General features: G+C 50.6%; 1 protein-coding gene across 1 annotated transcript in view; it reads right to left on the reverse strand.

Annotated features, from left to right (window-relative positions):
- JAK3 (Janus kinase 3) overlaps nt 1-13,703 on the reverse strand; it is a 39,874-nt gene that overhangs the window by 12,214 nt on the left and 13,957 nt on the right. Inside the window, exons 5-16 of the mRNA XM_043976471.1 lie at nt 12,710-13,004; nt 12,474-12,596; nt 8,305-8,462; nt 7,315-7,426; nt 6,565-6,751; nt 6,305-6,450; nt 5,841-5,972; nt 3,745-3,829; nt 3,410-3,537; nt 3,010-3,142; nt 2,689-2,840; nt 875-1,025 (exon numbers count right to left, since the gene is read on the reverse strand). Of these exons, the coding sequence (XP_043832406.1) occupies nt 875-1,025; nt 2,689-2,840; nt 3,010-3,142; nt 3,410-3,537; nt 3,745-3,829; nt 5,841-5,972; nt 6,305-6,450; nt 6,565-6,751; nt 7,315-7,426; nt 8,305-8,462; nt 12,474-12,596; nt 12,710-13,004 (1,802 nt within the window). The remainder of the gene's footprint in view (nt 1-874; nt 1,026-2,688; nt 2,841-3,009; nt 3,143-3,409; nt 3,538-3,744; nt 3,830-5,840; nt 5,973-6,304; nt 6,451-6,564; nt 6,752-7,314; nt 7,427-8,304; nt 8,463-12,473; nt 12,597-12,709; nt 13,005-13,703) is intronic.

A 13,703-nucleotide genomic window follows, 5' to 3' on the forward strand; every position in this document is an offset into this window, starting at 1 on the left:
GTACACAGCAAGTGCTTAATAAATGCTCGTTTCCTTTCCACGAGCCTCTACATTTAACTAGGCCAATCCTCACATGGTGGAGGCCCAGGCAATCAATCCCTGGGCCCATATTTGAAGCCTTTTGGGGTTGGTAGAATCTGCCAGGACTCAGGTTCCCATGGCTGAGTCCTCAGTAACTCAGTGTCACCATTAGGCACTGGGGAAGAGTCCTCATCTGTAGGGTCCTTCACCGTTTACTCTTGCCCCTCTCCCCCACCCAGGAACATAATGTAAGTCTTCGTATTTTTTATTTCAGTTAACAGAGGAGGTCCAGGAGGTAGAGGCTGCTTCCTTGCCAGATTGCCTAGCAGTGCCTGACACCTGATAGGTGATTCACAAATTGTTTGTTGTTGTTTGTCCTTTGTTTCTGAAGAGGACTGTGACATTGGGGTGATGTCAAGACTGGAAATGTCATGACTAGAACTGAATTGGATTTCAGTGAGGAAGGGCTGTGCAAGGTCACTAACGTCACTCTCTCCTCCAGAGCCATCTGGGTTCAGTGGCAAGATATAGATCAGGATGCCTGGAGATGGTTCTGGATGTATAAGGCAATTGGGGTTAAGTGACTTGTCCAGGGTCATACAACTAGTAAGTGTCTGAGAAGAGATTTAAACTCAGGTCCTCTTGACTCCAGGGCCAGTGCTCTATCCACTGTGCCACCTAGCTGCCCCCTAATTCACAAATGCCCCCAGATTCACAACTGCTCACCAATTAATTGATTGATTCTGTCCAACTGGGCCTGAGTTTCCCACCCTACTCTGACCAGATGCTCTGTGTGTGTCCCCTCCCATCCTGGGGCCTGTCCGGTGTCCTCCAGCTCCCCATGGGTGGGCACCTGAGGTGATGAGGCTGTTGAGATCCCGGATGATTGCCCGGAAGGAAGGCCGCAGGTAAGGGTTGTACTCCATGCATTGGCCGATCAGGGTGGCTAGCTCTGTCCATTTCAGGGCTGGCAGCTGCTGTTTCTCCTTGTAGAACTGGAGTTTCTGAAGGGGCAAGGGAGGGATGAGACAGGACCTCCAAGCTAGGGCCCCTACCTTGGCTTCCTAAACCACTGATAACTCTCATCAGAGGCTTTTTAGAGAGCACAGGACACCAGAGGTGGGGGTAGGGACATCTTAGGCCACAGGTAGAATGTCAGAGAAGGGAGACTGCTTAGAACATAGAATATAAGAGCTAAGAGGATATTTGTAGTACAGAATGTCTGGGTTGGGAGGGCCCTTAGAACTCAGAATGTCTGGACTGGGAGGGCCCTTAGAACCCAGGATGTCAAGGCTGGGAGGGCCCTTAGAACCCAGAATGTCTGGGCTGGTAGGGCCCTTAGAACCCAGGATGTCAGGGCTGAGAAGGCCCTTAGAACCCAGGATGTCAGGGCTGGGAGGGCCCTTAGAACCCAGAATGTCTGGGCTGGTAGGGCCCTTAGAACCCAGGATGTCAGAGCTGAGAGGGCCCTTAGAACCCAGGATGTCTGGGCTGGTAGGGCCCTTAGAACCCAGGATGTCAAGGCTGGGAGGGCCCTTAGAACCCAGAATGTCTGGGCTGGTAGGGCCCTTAGAACCCAGGATGTCAGGGCTGAGAGGGCCCTTAGAACCCAGGATGTCAGAGCTGAGAGGGCCCTTAGAACCCAGGATGTCTGGGCTGGTAGGGCCCTTAGAACCCAGGATGTCAGAGTTAGAAAGGATGTTAGGACACAGAGTATAAGAGCTGGGATAGATGTTAGAACATAAAACATAGAAAAGGTCCCTTAGAATGAAATTATGGAAGAAAAAGGGGAAGGGAAAAAGCATTTATTAAGTACCCACTATATGCCAAGCACTGTGCTAAGTGTTTTACAAATATCTCATTTGTTCCTCACAGCAATGCTGTATGGGAAGTATTATTATTACCCCCATTTTACAGTTGAGGAAACTGAGGCAGGCAGAAGTAAAGTGACCTTTTCTATTTTGAGGTTTTTCCTCATTGTTCTGATTCTTCTCTTATAACATGACTAATGCAGAAATATGTTTAATGTTATTATGTATATATATAACCTATATCAGATTAGCTGCTGTCTAGAGGAGGGGGGAGGGAGGGAAGAAAGGGAGAAAAATCTGAAATTGGAAAGCTTATATAAACAAATGTTGAGAACTATTTTTACATGTAACTGGAAAAAAATAAAATACTTTTATCAGAAAAAAAAAGAAGTAAAGTGACTTGCTTAGGATCACACAGCTAGTAGTGTCTGAGTGTAGCTGCCTAGAATGATGTGTTTTCTATGTGTTTTTTATCTAATTAAGTATTTGCACGTTGTCTCCCTTAATGGAATGCAAGCTCCCTAAAGGCAAGGATGATTTGACTTCTGTCTTTGTCCTCCCTTTGCTTAGCACGGTGTCTGCATACAGTGGAGCTTCATAAAGCTTCATGGATTGATTGAGGAGCATCAGAGCTGGGAGGGACCTTCAAAGCACAGAGTAATGGATATTGACAACACTAAGTGTCAGCACTGAAAACCTGTCTTCGAATCCACCTCTCTTCTTTTAGATAAGGGAAAACTGAGGCAGCAGAGGGAGGGGAAGAGATGCCCAAGACCAGAGCTGATTGACCGAGAGCAGGGCTGGAATCAGAACTGAAACATTCTACCTCCCTCCCTCCCTGTGGCTCTGCCCTCACCTTGGCGGGTTCCAGGGCACTTAGGGGCATGGTGCCCCCACTGAATATCTCCCAGAGGGTCGCCCCAAAGCTCCACCTGTCAGACTCCAGGCTCAGTAGCTTGGCATCCCATAGACACTCGGGAGCCACCCAGGGGATCCGGTCAGTGAGCACTAAGGGGGAAGGATCACGACAACATTGTTGGGGGGAGCACAGTGGTGCCCGGGGGCCAACCATTCTCCACCCCCACACCTCCCCATCGCCAGTCCCTGAATGCACGCCAGAATTAGGACTGTGGCCAATCAGAGGCCGGAGGTGGACAGTCTCCTCCTGAACACTCACTCTCTTTGGTCAGCACAGTGGGACTGACCCCGGGGTCACTGAGCTTGATGAAGGGGGGGCTCCCCCCAGCCCCCTCCCTCGCTAGGAGGACCTTCTTGGAGGAGATATTGCCGTGGACGATGCCTTTGTCTTCCTAGGTGTGGGAGGCAAAGACCAGGACAATGAATATGTTGGGGGAGGGACACCCCCATAAAGTAACTGCCCATCGCTGGAAACCAAAGATGGTGGGGTTGGGGGGAGGGGAATGGAGGGAGCTTCCTTCCCAGGGTGGGCAAGGAGGACTGTGCCCACCACAGCGAGAGAGGTTGTGTCAGGGGGAGCCACCAAATGTCCAGGGCTGAGGGACAGCTTGCCCGCCCCCCGTCCCCCCGTCCCCCCGTCCCCTGCCCCTTAAGCTCACCAGGTAGTTGAGAGCATAAGAAAGCTGTTTGGCCACTTGAAGTTTCCAACTGGCAGGTACCAGGGGTCCACACTTCCGTAAGTGGGTATCGAGGGCCCCCCACCTCACAAACTCCTGTACCATGATACCTGGAGAGGGGTTATGAAAGCAAGGAGGGCAGAGGAGAGCAGAGAGAATGGGAAAGGAGAGGGGAGGGCTATGAGGAGGAAGAGCTAGGGAGTGATGGGGAAGGAAGGGTCAGAGAAACTCTGACCAGGGCTGGGGGAATGGGAGCAGGCACAGGGCCCTGGGCTGGGGAATGGGGGAAGGGGCAGGGCCCTGGGCCAGATACTCACTGTCTTCCACCATGCAGACACCGTGCAGCAGAACCAGATGCTGGTGGGACACTTGACTCATGATGCTGGCAGCTTCCAGAAAGGACTGAGACGGAGGAAGGTATGAAAACAAGCATGCCCCAGCCTCCTAGGCATCCTCTCCTTCCCCTGCCCCCCATTCTGATCCAAGGGTCTGGGCCCAGCAAGGAGGCATCATCAGGAGGGAGGAGGGGGCATGGGTTTGGGCAGAAATGGATCCATGAGGCCTTCCGTCATCAGCCCAGAATGTGGGCCCTCAAGGTGGGTGGGTGGGGGTGGAATGTTTATTCCCAGAAGCTAAGTTGACTGACTATATGCTGAGAGGCTATATCAGGCCATGACCTAAGGTGAGAGAACTTCCCTGGAGAAACCTGGGAGATACTGAAATGTAATGCTCTGGATCGCCCTCTGAGTCCTCTGTAGGTCTAGATATGCACTTGGAAGTCCAACTTTATGGGGCATAGTCTTAAAGGAGCTTTTAGAAAGAAGAAGGGTGGGGGTGATGAGTCATCATGTGAAACGAGGACTCTAGACACCCACTTGTGGAGTTCTAGAATAGAGAACATCAAAGATGGAAGGAACTTTAGAATGTAAAATGTCAAGGACCCTTAGAACACAGGATGTCAGAGCTGGGAGGTCCCTTAGAACTCAGAGTGTCAGGGCTGGGAGGGCCCTTAGAATACAGGATGGCAGAGCTAGAGGGAACCTTAGAACACAGAATGTCAGGGCTGGGAGGGCCCTTAGAACATGCAATATCTTTCCTTTTCCTTAAAACATAGGCTATCAGGGAGCAGCTGGTGGCGCAGTGGATAAAGCACTGGCTGGCCCTGGATTCAGGAGGACCTGAGTTCAAATCCAGCCTCAGATGCTTGACACCTAGCTGTGTGACCCTGGGCAAGTCACTTAACCCTCATTGCCCCCCCCCAAAACAAACAAACAAACAAACAAAAAAACCCTACATAGGCTATCAGAGCTGGAAAGGGCCTCACAGACTCTGGTCCAGCTCTGTCATTTTATAGGGAGGAAACTAGGGAAGAAAGAAACAATATGCCCAAGATTATATAAGCAGTCAGGGCAGAGTTGGGGCTAGAACACCAATGGCAGGATGATCAGGCCAGTCCTCTTTCTCCCAACGCCCCTCCTCTGCTTCCTCCTAGGAGCCAAAGTAAGGAAGACAAAAGGGTGGATGAATGAGGGGTGACCCACAGAGAACCTAAGAGCCCAGGATTTCCTGATGTCCCAGTTGCAAGGGCTGCACAACCCATTTAGTCCAACCTGTGCAGGATAGGGACTCTGCTCTCCAGCACTGCAGCTTCCAGCTCATCTCATTTCTGCCCCATGGAAATCGCCAGAGCTGAGCGTGTTTGACGGGAGTGGGATGGCTCGCTTGATGTCCCAGGCGCCTGGCCTGAGACAGCATCAGGCCGGCCTGGCAGCCCCTGGCAGGGGGTGCCTCGCCCACACTCCTTGCCTCCCCTCCCCCTCACCACTCTCCCCTCACACCACCTCTGCTCCAAGCCTAAGAAGCCGCTGCCCCCTAAGAGGCTCAACTCTCCCCTCTCTAGGAAGAGGCTCCCATCCTAAGTGTAACCCCAAGAGTCCAGGGGTTTTCTTCCCTGCCTCCTCTGGGCTGAATTCTATCCTCCAGCCTCCTGACAGATCAAGCTGACCCTCTGCCTCCACCTCTTCTTTGTTTCTATCTGGATGCCTTTCCTTCATTCCCCTCCCCCAGGGATTTTTGGTCCTCCCCAATAACCCAGAGAGTGGAGGGGAAGGGGATCTGCAGGCTGTGTGAGAACAGAGGGCAGCCCCTTGACCTTGGCATTTGTACAAGCATCACACACTTTTTGGAGGTCAAAGGGATGCTGGCCTTGTTTTCCATACTTCCTGGAAGAGTGTGGCCTGGCAGGAAGCCCAGAGGAGACGCCCTGACAGGTCACTGGCCACCCAAAGGGTGAGGAATGCTGGGGCGCTGGAATCCCTGACTAGCTGGCTACAGAGGCCGCTTTGTGGGTGTGGATGTGGGCATTGGGGTGGGAGGGGGAAGAGGGAGCAGGGTCCGGGCCCAGGACGCTCACCTCAATGCAGTTCTGGTGCGTCTTGTCCATCACTTTGAGCAAGACCTCCACCTTGTGGGTCTCCCCGTCTACCTTGTCCAGGCGGCTCCCACGGTAGATCTTGGTGAAGGAGCCGTGGCCCAAGTTCTCGTGCTGGGAGGACGGAGGGAGGGAAACAGGGATCAGGGCTTGCCTCCAGTGGGGTTGGGGGGGACAGGACTCACTTCAATGCAGGACTTTCCTAGAGTACATGGCACTATCTGGTCCTTACACCCAAACCTGGGAAGGCATTTCTACTCCCATTTTCCAGACAAGGAAACGGAGGTTCAGCTTGGGAAGAGACTTGTACAAAGTCACTCACTCCTCAAGTCAGTGACAGAATCAGGACAGCCTCAGAGGTCAAGGCTCTTGCCACTAGTCCGCCCTACCCTTTCCACCGCTTTCTTCTCGGCCCTGCTCAGTTCCTGTCCCTCCTCTTTGCTTACCCACTCCAAGCTGTTGGCAGGGATTTTGTGGAACATCATTTGGCTGAGTTGGCGCTGGGGCTGAGGCCAGGCCTGGGCTGGGCTTAAGGCTGGCGATGGGGGCAACTGGTTGCAATCCCTCCTTACTATGATCAAGTTGGACTTTTCTGTGGGTTGGGATTAAAATGAGGTGAATTTCCCTTCCCTCCTCTCCCTCATCCCCAATCCAACCTCAGACTTCGGAGAAGCAAGGACCATCAGGAGCTAAGGGATTTGCTCACCTTTGGGCCTCGGGGGACAGCAGCTACTGAGGCTCAGAGCTGTCCCATCCACAAGGAGCCCGCAGCCCTTGGAGGATGCCAGAAGCTGGCAAAGGGTACTGTGGGGCCGGTTCAGCCCGGACAGGAAGAGGTTCCCTGAAAGGTCCCGGTGGATTAAACAGCCCTTGTAGTCTGGGCCCAGGGCTGTCTGGAAGGGCAGGCAGGAGGAAGTGACCTTTAGTAGGGCTCACTGGCCAAGAGGGGACAGAGGCTCTGGGCCCCAGGAGGCCGATGAGATCTGTGATCCCAAAGTCCTCCTTTATGAGAGGTGTCTGTGGGCTTTGTTGCCTGGTTGGTTCAGTCATGTCTGACTCTACAGGATGACCCATTTGGGGCTTTCTTGTCAGAGCTACTGGAGTAGTTTGCCATTTCCTTCTCCAGCTCATTCTACAGATGAAGAAACTGAGGCAAACAGGGTGAAGTGAGTTGCCCGGGGTCACCCAGCTAGTAAGTGTCTAAGGCTGGATTTGAACTCAGAAAGATGAGTCTTCCTGACTGCAGGCCCTGCACTCTATTCACCACACCACTTAGCTGCCCATGTCTTTGGGCGTAGTGAGCCCAATAAAGCCTGCTGTCTATGGCTCCACAGGGTGGGACAAACAGCTGAGAAGGTGGAGAAAGATACAGGGATAAGAAGATCCCTGGCACCCCCAAGTCATAGCTTCCCTGCTGGGCCAAAGGACAGAGTGGGCCCTGACTGTTGGACCTGACCTGGATACAGACAGTGAGAAGGAAGTTGTCAAAGTCCTGGGGGCTTTGCCGAAGGACATAAGATCCTGGAACTGACCCGGCCATCTTCAGCTTGTTCACAGCAAACTCGGACCTACAGAGATAGAAACACCCCCACAGAGGCAGAAAAGCAGTGGGAAATGGGGAGAAAACAGGTGGAAAGAGTCAGAGACAGAAAGAGCGTGAAGGTCAGGATTTTCCTGTCCAGCCCCGGGACTCTTAGAGCCCAGGCCCAAGACCAACCCTCTATCTCACCAGCTCAAAGCCCATTGCTTCTGCACACCTCCGAGAATAAGACCCTAGTATTTAAAGCTGGAAGCAATCTTAAAGGTCACGCAGTCCAACCCCCTCATTTTACAGGTGAAGAAACTGAGGCACAGAAAGGAGAGATGATTTGTCCAAGGTCACAAAGACATGGGAGTAGGGCATTCTAACCCATACTTCTTGGTTTTTTTTTTGTTTTTTTTTTTGCAGGGCAATGAGGGTTAAGTGACTTGCCCAGGGTCACACAGCTAGTTAAGTGTCAAGTGTCTGAGGCTGGATTTGAACTCAGGTACTCCTGAATCCAAGGCCAGTGCTTTATCCACTGTGCCACCTAGCTGCCCCGTAACCCATACTTCTTAACTTGCATTTTTTCTGCTCTAGCTGCTCTACCATGCCTCCCCACCATGTTCAAGCTCAGTGATACAACCGTCATCCCTGCCTGCTTTTCGGAACCCAGAAATGCAAAGCCCCAGGACCATCCTTGACCACGTAATTGCCTCTGTCGACCTTCCCAAGGTCATTGTTCCTCATTTCCATGTCCAAAAGCATTGGACCCATGGATGCCTCTAGGCTAGAGGGGAGGCTGCCTGTTCCTGGTGGGGTTTTTTGGGGTTTTTTTGGTTTTGACAGGTTTATGTAATCCCTGAAGTGTTTACTGTCCAAGAGAGGGTTGAGAATTGGGGAAGGGGTGGGGTGTTTGTTCCTCACGTGATTGGACCATGGCATTGGTTCTCGATGTTCTCTAAGAGCTGGGGTGGGGCCACTTCTTTGCAGAAGTAGTGGTGGGCATCAGTGGTGAGTCGGTAGTAGCCATCAACCAGAGAGATAAAGGACAGCGCTTCTCTTAGAGTTGGAAATTCAACTTCCTACAGATATGTCAGTGAAAGAAAGGACGTTAGAACCCAGAAGGTCAGAGCTGGGAGGGCCCTTAGAACCCAGAATGTCAGAGCTGGGAGGGCCCTTAGAATCCAGAAGGTCAGAGCTGGGAGGGTCCTTAGAACCCAGAATGTCAGAATTGGGAGGGCCCTTAGAACACAGAATGTCAGAGCTGGGAGGGCCTTTAGAACATAGAATGTCAGGGCTGGGAGGGCCCTTAGAACCCAGAATGTCAGAGTTGGGAGGGCCCTTAGAACCCAGAGCATCAGAGCCAGAAGGGAGGTCAGCAAGTAAAACATCTGAGCTGGACCAGCCTTTTGGCTATGTGGAAATTTATTTTGATTTGGGGCTGAGATTAGAAAGCCTTTGGGCTGAGATTAGAAAGCCTTAGGTCCTCAGGGTCTCTTCTGTGTGGGAGGTGCTGGTGCCCCTCCCCCCCCCCCCCGTTTCAGCTGAGCCAAAAAGCCCCGTGGGCTGTATGAGACACAGGTCAGACAGCTGGGGGGAAAAAAGCCCCCAGCTCCCTCTGACCTGAGCGGATCTATCCCAGAGATCCTGGTCTTGTCCAGGGCGTGCTGAGGCATGTGATGCTCAAGCGTTCCCCCAGCCCCAGCTGCAGCCCTGACTGGTGGATTAGCTTGGGGTCTGTGGGGGCAAAAAAAAAAGCCCCGAGATTTGAGTGGAGAAAAGGATAATATATATATATATATATATAGACCTGGGAATTAGACTCAGGGGGCCCACGAACAAGATTAAAGGAGGCTGACAAGATTAAGAGAGCAGAAAGGCTGGAGCACTAGGAGAACGGAAGGAGAGGTCGGTGAGAGAGAAACACAGGGGTTCAGTGGTGGCAGTAAGGAGAGGAAAGTTAGAAGCAGGGAGATCTAGTGAAAGGAACTGAGCAGTGAAAGTGGAACATACCCTAAGGCAAGAGGCAGCAACAGCCCTTATTGTATTAAAAAAGTTCCAGGGGCAGCAGGTAGAAGCACCTGAACTCAGTCAGGTTGTACATTTTATTTTCCTGTATTTTTTTTGTTTAAATAGTATCTCATAAATAAACTGCTTTGATTTTTTTTTTTTTAGTAAGGCAATTGGGGTTAAGTGACTTGCCCAGGGTCACACAGCTAGTAAGTGTCAAGTGTCTGAGGCCGGATCTGAACTCAGGTACTCCTGAATCCAGGGCCAGTGCTCTATCCACTACGCCATCTAGCTGCCCCTACTTTGATTACTTAGTTAAGAGGCTTCTTAATCTTTTGCTTATCAGTTTTGGGAGTGGAGCAGTGTGGTGAAACTTTATAAATGGCCCATATTCAATTAATAGCAGTCAGATAGCCAGTTAGACAAAAGTCCCAGATTAGTCGTCCAGACAAATTAGTCCCCAAATTAGGCCAGCAAGTTAACAAAATATTCTTACAGCCACAAAATCTGTCCTGTCTTCTCCCCCTCTATCATCTCCTTTCTCTCACAGATCTTCACTCTCTCCTTGTCTGATAGCTGCTTCCCTACCACCTACAAACATGCCTGTGTGTCCTCCATCCTCAAAAGCCTCATTCCCCCATGCCCATCTCCTCCCTTTTGTGGCTACACTGCTGGAGAAGGCGATTTCTATAACAGATACCTCTGTTTCCTTTCCTCTCACCCTCCTTTTAACCCTTTACAATCCGGCTTCTGTCCATATCATCCCACCAAAACTGCTCTCTCCAGAGTTACCCATGATCTCGGCCTTTTCTCCGTCCTCATTGCCCTCAGCCTCTCTGCAGCCTCTGACTCTGTGGATCACTCTCTCTTGTCCTTGATCCTCAATCCTGTCTGGGTTTTCAGGATACTGAGATCTCCTGGTTCTCCTCCTACCTCTCTGACCGCTCCTTCTCTGACTCCTTCCTTGGCTCTCCAACCATTCCGCTAACAATAGGGGTCTCCCAAAGGCTCTGCCCTGGGGCCTCTCCTCTTGCCTCCCTATACTGTTTTGCTTAGTGATCTCATCAGCCACCAAGGTTTCAAATATGCCTCAAGACTCTCCCCACTTCAGAACATCCTCTCTCCATTCAGCCACCAAAGGGATTTTCCTACATCGCAGTTCTGACCACATCCCTGCTGGGGAGGGGTATGATGGACCTCCTCCTTCAATAAACTCCAGTGGCTCCCTGTTACTTTCAAGATCAAATAGAAAATCTCCTGGTGGGGCAGCTAGGTGGCGCAGTGGATAAAGCACAGGCCCTGGAGTCAGGAGGACCTGAGTTCAAATCTAGCCTCAGACACTTGACACTTACTAGCTGTGTGACCCTGGGCAAGTCACTTAACCCCAACTGCCTCACAAAAAACAAACAAACAAAAAAAAACCCAAAACAAAAACAACTGAAAATCTCCTGGCCCTTTCCTACCTTTCCAGTCTTTTCACACCTTATTCCCTTCCATGAAACCTATGATCCAGTGCCACCAGCCTCCTGGCTGTTCCATGAACAAGACTCTCCCTCTCCTGACTCAGCATTTTCACTGGCTGTTTCCCAGGCCCGGGATGCTCTTCCTCTACATCTCTGCCTCCTGGCTTCTCTGGCCTCCTTCAAGCATCAGTTGAAGTCTCACTTTCTCCAAGTAGCCCTCCTTAATCTTAGTGCCTTCCCTCTGAGACTGTCCCCAACTTCACTTCATTTGTGTATAGCTGTTTGCATGTTTTCTCGATTAACCTGTGAGCTCCCTAAGAGCCAGGATTGTCTTTTGCCTTTCTTTGTATGCCCTGTTCTGTTCTAATTTGACATACAAATTCCCAAAAATTGTCTTGCTATGTGAAATTGAGCAATGAAAACCACAGGGTTTATGGGGAAAATGGCATTAGGAGCATAATATTTAAAAACTTCATTAGTGACACATAAATATAGTCAGTTACGTCCAACTCTTCATAACCCCAGTTGAGGTTTTTTGCCAGATATACTGGAGGAGTTTGCCATTTCCTTCTCCAGCTTATTTTACAAATGAGGAAACTGAAGCAAACAGGGTAAAGTGACTTGCCCGGGGTCACACAGCTAGGAAGTGTTTGAGGCTGGATTTGAACTCAGGAAGATGAGTCTTCCTGACTCCAGACCTGGGGCTCTATTCACTATGATGCCACCTAGCTGCTACATGAAGAAGATAGGAATGGTAGTATATATTATATACATTAAATGATTAAGAAATGCATAAACACTACACAAATAGTGGTGATACCAGTAGCCTTGGGCTGATGCTGTCTACACTCCCAGTTCCACGGGGCTCCGGGTGCCCTTGGTGGGCAGCAATGCCAGGAAGCAGGGGCAGAGATAGCAGATGGTAAGGAGGAGAAAATGTGGACTGAGTGGGTTTGAACCAGCCATACTCATCTACCCACAGCTTCTACTGCACCAGAATAAATAGACTTTGAAGTAGAGCTTAAGCTTGCTTGCGAAAACTGGAAGTGGGTGAGGAAAGGGTTATAGATTGTAAATTGCTGTAAGGTGGCGTCATCTCACTGGTATATTTGAGGCATATGTCTACATGTGCATGTGTGTGTGTGTGTGTGTGTGTGTGTGTGTTTTCTGTTCTGTTCAGCTGGGTACAGTTGAACCATGAACCATGAACTATATCTTGTTGACAAAACTGAGCATAAGCAAACTCAAAATTTCATGTTATGCTCAAATTATTCCTTAACATATCAATTACATTAGAACAAATTCATGTTTTCAAAACAAATGTTCTAACTGTCCGCCCTCGTACCTAACATACAGTAGGTGCTTAATAAGTACTATAAGATTAGCTGAGAATATAAGAGTGGAGAGAGACTTTACAACAGAGAATGCCAGGGCTGGAAAGGGCATAAGGGACCACCTAGTTCAACTTCTTCCCTGACATCTTACAGATAAGGAAAATGAGGTGCAGAGCTAAGTAATAATACTGTCCCCTCCCCTTTACATTTCTGTCCATACTTTATAGCCAACCACTTCTGCCCTGTAGTTCAGGCAGTGGGGAGCGCTGCCCTCTGGGGTACCCACCAGGATCCTGTTGTCAGTCTTGGTAACTGTGACCAGCCGGTTTTCACTGAGGTGACCTTCCCTGCAGGCCTGCTTGATGCCAATATCAACGATCTCAGGGAAATCACAGAAAGGCTGTGGGCTCTGGCCAGAGTAAAAATTGAGAAAGGCAAGGGGAGATCAGATGAGGGGCCCCTCATCCGGGTTATCCATCCCCCACTCCACCCTCAAAGAAAATGGGGACTCAACACCAGCACCTCACTGCCCGCTGGGGTCCAGGAGATGCCGTTGTCTCCAGCCACATGGATGAAACAGTTGGAGTCCTGACCGGAGGCAGCCCCTGGCGCCCGGCCTGCAAAGGTCTCTGAAGCCCGGATGGGTTTCAGTCTCTCCAGGTCCATGAGGTATTTCAGCATGATGGAGTGCACATCTGCTTGACAGGAAGCTAGTCTTTGCAGGGCTCGGCGGACCATCTTACGGTAACGTTTCCGAGTCATGAACCTGAGACTCTGGATCAAGCGTCGGAAGCTTCCCGGGAGACAGGCTTTATAGCTGAGGGAGGAGAAGCCATGGACTGATCTCATATATACATTTCCCCATATCCAGGGGTCATATGAGGCAGGGGTTGGGGAGAGCAAGGCAGGATCTAACCCTTTCTACCAGGGTTCCTTGCTCCTTCCCCTATTTTTAGCTGGATCCTAACCCTGGCTTTCTCCCTTCTACCTCCTATGGACATCACTGTTCATCCCACATAGAGGAGCCTGGGAGTCACCAACTGGTAAAACCAGACCCTACCATCTGCCCTGACACTATGCCCTCCAGATCCCTGGGCATTGCCACCTGACTTGCCAATGCACCCTAAGGCCCCTGCAACTTGTCTTCTTCCCCACCAAAGACCACCAGCCTTTCCATCAACCCTCCAGATGAACCCTCTTCTATGCCTGGTATCCCCCAATTAGAATGTGAGCTCCAGGAGAGCAGAAAGCGTATTGCATTTCTATTTGTATCTCTACTGGCTAGCATAATTTCCCACATATGTAATCTGAGTCTCCAGCCCAGCCTGGTACATTTCACCTGAGACTCTCCTAATTGGTAGAGAACAAGCTGATTTGATGCTGTGTGATTGGGTGAAAGCCTTGGAGGAGAAAGATGCTTCACTTCTTTGAGAGACACATGTGGTTCCAGACTCTCTTTGGGACTAACTCCAGGGAGGAGAAAGAGAATCTCTTGTAGACTTGTAAAGGAATCTGG

Source organism: Dromiciops gliroides, chromosome 1, assembly GCF_019393635.1.
Source record: "Dromiciops gliroides isolate mDroGli1 chromosome 1, mDroGli1.pri, whole genome shotgun sequence".
In the NCBI taxonomy this organism is placed as follows: domain Eukaryota; kingdom Metazoa; phylum Chordata; class Mammalia; order Microbiotheria; family Microbiotheriidae; genus Dromiciops; species Dromiciops gliroides.